The 6,514-nt window shown below is 44.6% G+C and overlaps 1 protein-coding gene across 1 annotated transcript in view; it reads left to right on the top strand.

The window, feature by feature from the left end:
* The first annotated feature begins 416 nt into the window (after positions 1-416).
* FAM81B (family with sequence similarity 81 member B) overlaps positions 417-6,514 on the top strand; it is a 47,615-nt gene continuing 41,517 nt past the window's right edge. The window contains exons 1-2 of the mRNA XM_040621960.1: positions 417-863; positions 1,184-1,371. Of these exons, the coding sequence (XP_040477894.1) occupies positions 417-863; positions 1,184-1,371 (635 nt within the window). The remainder of the gene's footprint in view (positions 864-1,183; positions 1,372-6,514) is intronic.

Raw genomic sequence — 6,514 nt, 5'->3', positions numbered from 1 at the left:
CTACCCTGCCATCCCAACTAATTACATCTGCAATGACCTTATTTCCAAATAGTTACATTTTGAGGTACTAGGAGTTAGGATTTCAACATATCTTTTTGTGGGGACACAATTCAGCCCATAATTCCATTAATAATTACTAATAATCATCATAAGAACATTCGTATATGACACTTATGGACATCACAAAGCACCCCAAGTACATTAGGTAAATCGATATCCTTCAACTGATTGGGTCAGGCAGGAGCCCTGATCTCCACAGGATACAAGGAGCTCTCTTCTGGACAACCTAAGAAAGGCTGGAGATAGTAAGTGGCAGAGACAGCACTTGAACCCCAGTCTCCAGACTCCAAATGCAGTGTTCTTTATCCTGGAGACTCCTACAAACAACACGTACACCCCGAAAATAGCCAGGCAACATGGAAGAGTGTCACAAAAGCACGACAAAGTGTGATAAGAACTCCAAATACCAACAAAACAATTTGCTGCTGCAGTTTGCATACGCTTTGCCTGTAAGTGTAACCCACCATGTCTTCCTCCTCCATCACACAGACTCTGGAGCCCCTGAATGCCTCCCGCAAGAAAGCCAGTCACCGCAAGTGCATCATGCATTCTGTAATTTTATCGAAAATTTTACTAACGTGAGGTGTTTGCCTCATACAGTATATAACTTTTTGCTAGAAACTATCCACAACCAGTCTCCTTCTCCCGTCTCTTCTCAGCTATGTCCCTATTTAGAGTCCTGCCCTTTCCAGGCTCTTCCATGCAGACCTCGAGCTGGTGCAACCCTACCGGCTTTGGTCGGCCTCTTCCCAGACTGTACTCATGAAACTGGAGTTGCCTCCCTTAGGCCCCTAGAGCATTCAGTATCATGTAAAACTCAGCCACGGAGGCTTCTCTAGCTGCCCAAATCCATCTGCCAGGGTGGTCAGAAACAAGCATGGAGAAACGACAGAAAACATTTTCAATCCCATTGTTCCGCACTCACTTACAGGTTATTTTTGTGAGGCATCCAAATGTTCCCTAAAATTTCACTTCATATGTATATTTTTCACAGGACTCTTGGCACTGAGAATGGAACTAGTCATAATAGATGTCACAAAAATGAAAATTTTCTTCAGTTCTGCTCCTCATTGTTCTAGAAAAGGCCTTCAGCTCTCAGATTTTTGCGTCTTGAGTATTACAGGTTGCCAGAACGGTTATCAGAATCTCCTCAGTAAATTTGGGGCTCTGTTCCCAAGAACAGAACAGGCAGAGAAGTGAGAGGCGCTCTGTGCCGCTGCACCTGCCAGCAACAGCACAGCTGGTGCGAGTCACACGGAATCGCAGAGAACGAGAACTCCGAGTCTGTGGAAAATCTGTTCAGAGCCCGTTGTCGGCTCCATAATCAATGATTTCTCTAAAGCCTAAATAGCTCTCTGAAAAGGCCCCTGGGAATTCTTCCTCCTGTGGTTAGTAACTCCATCTGGACTAGTCTGGAATATTCAGTCATTTCAATATTCACAGTTAAATTTAGGTATAAGGCCCACTGATAAAATATTACTAATAAAACAGTGGGCTTGCTCTTTGTTTTTAACTTACTGAAAGAATCAGAGTGGCCACCTCTTGTTGTTCAGTTTTTAGCCATTTGGATGGTCTGATGCTTTGAACAATGGCATCAGGGAGCTCTCTTCGAAGACTGAGAATGTTCGTATGTGTGTTTTTCTTGTGGTTGATTTAGAAAGCTCAATTGCACAACGATCTTCTCTCTTGTTATGGTAATGAAGTGGAAAAACATACAAGCTCTCTGTTTATCTTGCAGGAATCATGTAAATCGAACTAAACAGAGCATTATCTGGTGCTTCATTAAACATCGTTAATAAATAATAATCAAACTCCCAAGCTATAGTAACCCTTAAGCATGAAAAGATAACTCAAAAAGGAATGCTCTCCATTTAAGTGTAAAGTAACTTCAGAAAATGAACTTTAAAAGCTAAAGGCAACCACAGAGTCCAGCATTTCTGTAAGTCAGTTACTGCCCCCCGGGTTGCACGAATAGGCACTAGCTCAGCAGTGCGTGCTGCCCTCCCTAGAGGCTTCCTTCCGCGTGACAAATAGCAACGTCACCGAAGCCCATCATCGGGCAGGACCACAGACCGGCATCTGAGCAGAGCTGGCAGCCCGCTTCTGCTCTCTGCCAGCTTCGGTCTGATTCCTCATGCTCTCTCTGGATACAATGCTGGCACCAGCCAATAGCACCCCCGAAGAGTGAGTGAACGTGGGCTCCTCATGACCCTGCAGCTCTGTGGCACTGGTTTCACACCCTCCCCCCCGCCACCGTGCCTCCCACATGAACCACACAGAGCTTCACCACCATGCAGCCAAGTAGGCCTGGTAGCCCCATTGAAGGATGAATTAATGAAACCCTTGGTTGGTAAATGGTGGAACCCGTATTCTACCCTCTATCTTGCCCAGCCCCTGGTCAAATTGCTTCTGACTATCCACGTAACCTGATCGCTCATATTCTCTATTTCACACATTAGCACTTCATTATATTCCGCCTTATATCGTTCACTAATTCACGTGACTAGCGTTAAATAAATCAATGATGCCCAATATTTAGAAGGCATTTAGAAACACCTAAGTGCTTATTTAAAATATGTATTCTTGCAGTGTCCCTCCCAACCCTCAAGATTGCGATCAAACAAATCTATGGTAGAGCCAAGGAATCTGTGTGTGTAACGACTTCCCTCCACCCCCATGGTACTAGTTCAAGTTTCTTTATGAGAAACACTGAATTAGACCAAGTTCCTTGAGGGACAGACTATTATATACTAAGCATGGACTAGAGTAGACATTTAGTAAATACTGACATTTTTATTTCAACTATAATTTGTATTGGTAGATTATTAGATATAGATACAGTGCTTTCAGCTACACATAACACAAACTCCAACTAAAATGGTTGATTAGCTCACATTTTAAAAAATCTAGAGTTTGGTTAATTTTGAGGCTTAACATTATCAAGCAGGTGTTTTCTATCCTTCCTCCTTGTCATCCTATTCTCCCTCATGATCACAAGATGGCTTCAGCAGCTCCAGACATCACACACAGACATGACAACATCCAGCAAACGAGTGGGAAGTTTCTTCTTATGTATCTCTTCTTGAAAGCAAAGAAACCTTACCCAGAAACCCCACAAGATGTTTCCCCTTTCACCTGACTGGCCAGAATTCTTTCATATGCTCCTACTTTATCCAATTGCATCTCAACCCAGACGAAGGAGACCACCGTGATTACCGTGCCCCGCTGAAGGATATGGGGGATGGGAGGATGAACCAAATCAGGCAGAAGCCATGCGGGTTGGGGAGGCGGCTATGAAGAGTTAACCAACAATGTCTGCCACACTGGGAACACCTAAGAGTACACAAATACTCAGTTTTGAGAGGAGTGCAGCATCCTTCACAAGTGTCTGTGTGGGATGGAAGACTAAGGGCCAAACACTCTCTCACTGGCACGTTCAGGCTGCAGATTGTGGAGAGGCCAGAAAGAAGTGCTTACTCAAGGAAGGTAACAAGTAAATGTGCAGTCTGCCACTAGGCTATGTGTCACCATCAGCAGGGACTGACATCCTCTTCCCTTCTGCCTGTGATTCATACAGCCAATCCAGGGGAGTACCATCAGCATGCTGGGGATTTAGAGGAATGGATTATATATATATATATCCATTTGTAATTTTCCAGAAGAACGTTTTTGAGGCAAATGAGTGGTAGAGGGAATCTAATGAAACCCGAAGCAAAGCCTTCTCTGTGCCTCAGACGTGCAGGGAAAGGAAAGAGAAGCCTCACCCAGGCTGAGGCTACTTCACACTGCTGAAGAGAAGAAACTGTAAACCTTGAGGTTCTCCCAATTTGTAGCTTTATGGCCCATTTCCCCCTCAATTTCCAACAACTAATAGGTCTTAAGGGAATAAACAGTCCAGCTAGAAAAAAACAGTCAGCCAGCCAATATTTATTGACTACCTACTACATGTCAGGCTCTCTTCTCAGTGCTGGAGATACTGTGGAGGACAAGTTAGGCAAAGCCCCCGCCCACAGGAAGCTTTCACTCTACTGAGGGAGGGCAGAAAACACACACAAGCAAGTAAGATAATTTTAGACAATGACACATGCTGGGGAGAAGATGAAATGGGGTATTACGATAGAAAGTGACTGAGGGGAAGATTGTCTGAGGAGGGGATGCTGGATATGAGACAAAAGCAATGAGAAGGAGGTGGCCATGCAGTGACTGCAGGGAAGAGCATTCCAAGCAGCAAGAACAGCACGTGCCTAGGCTCCGGGGGAGGAGCTAGTTTGGCATGTGTGGAGGACAGAAAGAAGATCCATGAGGTTGTATAAGAGTGAATGGATGGAAGAGTGGGAGGAGCTGAGGTTGGAAATGAGAGCAAGGACTTAATTCTCAGAGAATGGATAAGCCATTGGAGGGTCTTAGGCTTTTAGAAGACCACTCCAGCTGCTGTGTGGAGGATGCACTTCTTGTTCGGACACAGAAGTAGAGGAGATAATAGTGGCCAGGACCAAGGAAGGAAGAAAGAACTCAGGAAAGAATGGATACAGAGCCTAGGGACACTTCTACGTGTCTGTGTGTCATTTCCGCTGCCACTCTAATAGATCACATGAGTAGCATTAATCAAAGCACGACCCCTGCCTCTGCTTATTATCTCTTGGAATTACAGGAATATAGGAAAGTTAAGCTTAACATTTGATTTTGGAGTCACATAGATGAGTTTTAAATTTTGGCCCTGACATACCTGAATTGTGTGACCCTTTCTTCTGTCTGGTATATTTCCTCATTCCAGTCTCCCAAATCACTAGTTCATCCTTCAGCTATCTCCTCTGTCATATTTTTCCCATCTTTTTTCTTTATTTTGACTATTATAGTTTTTATGCCTAATATTTCTCCTTGTTTACTTTTATGTTTTCTGGTTTTTTCTTTTCATTCTGCTAACATCTTCCCTTCTTTTATTGTTTTTTTTGTTTAAGATTTTATTTATTTGACAGAGAGAGACAGCCAGCAAGAGAGGGAACACAAGCAGGGGGAGTGGGAGAGGAAGAAGCAGGCTCCCAGCAGAGGAGCCTGATGTGGGACTCGATCCAAGAACTCTGGGATCACGCCCTGAGCCAAAGGCAGACGCTTAACGACTGAGCCACCCAGGCGCCCCCTTTCTTTTATTGTTTACTAGCCTTTTAAAAAATGTCCTGTTTCTTATATCTTACTATTTCTCTTATGTAGAAATCTGTAATCCAGCAGATTATTTGTAGGCTAGTTGGTTTTGTTAAAGACTGTGCTCCTCAAATGTCTTGCTATTTTGGCTGGTGAGTTAATTTCCCTGGGGGTTGTCCGCTCCAGTAAACTCAGGGGCAGGGTATGGATGAGCCCCAGGCACAGTAAAACCACAATCCACCACTGTTCATCCTACGAAACAACTCGCCCTATCAGGTCTTCACCTTTGCTCCTTAGGAAGAAGTAATAGTAGGAGACCAACTGCTTTCCCACCATTGGGGCCTGTGAGTAGGACGATGTAAAAACAAATGCCCATGTCAGTTGTTTCCCAAGTTTTTGTTTTGTTTTGTTTTGGGGGGTTTTTTTTTGGTGTTTTGTTTTGTTTTTTACTGTTTCAGGTTCTTACCAAAGCAGGTCTGAGGTTGGGTTGCCTAGGAAACAGCCTCTGCGACAGAGATTGGTGAACAGAAGGCTCACGTGGAATGCTCTGGGGTCACTGCCTGGAAGGGAAGGAAACAGAATTGGGAAGAAAGAAAAGTATCATGATATGATTCCACAGGGAGCTCTGAAGCTGGGACAGTCCTTCCAAGTTGCTCGGAGATAGAGCAAATGTGCCAGGCCTTCATATCCACACGTTGACCACTCACTGAGTTCAAGCTGCCGCAGGAAATGGACATAGCCCCAGGCAAAAGTGGCTCTCTTCACTGAGGCAGTTCCCAGAGAAGCTGTCGGCTGAGGTCTGTCAAGCTGGCACCACTCCCAACACTTGGGGAAAGAAGTCCCTCCTTCCCGAAAAGGAAGCTGGGGGGGGGGGCACATCATGGCACCCACTACACAACCCCACCCTACACACTCACCAGTTTAAAATAGTCCCCACGGCACAAGGGTTTTTCACAGTTTTCTAAGTTTTCTTCCTAGATTCTCCAAGGTGTTAGGAGGAAGAGAGGATAGGAAGCCAGCAGCACACTAGGTCGGCATTTTGGTCAAGTCCATAGTGCGCCCAGGAAATTGCACTCCTGAGGACCCATGCACCTCATTGCCCTTCTTCAGAGACTAGGTCACAAAAACAAGCCAAGTAAATTCAATAAAGAGAAGGAAAAAAAGACAAAGCAAAAGTAGCTTGTCCTTCAAGAAGCTTATCTGTGAAGGGAAAGAGAAATGTCCTAATGCCAGTAGGGGCTATCAGGATCTTGCATGTTTCTTTACCCAAATACTAAAAAGCCCCAGCCTGTCTGTTTCTTTTCTAATTTACTGT

The sequence above is a fragment of the Ursus maritimus genome, unplaced genomic scaffold (genome assembly GCF_017311325.1).
Source record: "Ursus maritimus isolate PB19 unplaced genomic scaffold, ASM1731132v1 scaffold_5, whole genome shotgun sequence".
Classification (NCBI taxonomy): Eukaryota; Metazoa; Chordata; class Mammalia; order Carnivora; family Ursidae; genus Ursus; species Ursus maritimus.
The sequence above is the reverse complement of the archived record's forward strand: the minus strand, read 5'-3'. Positions and strand labels throughout refer to the sequence as shown.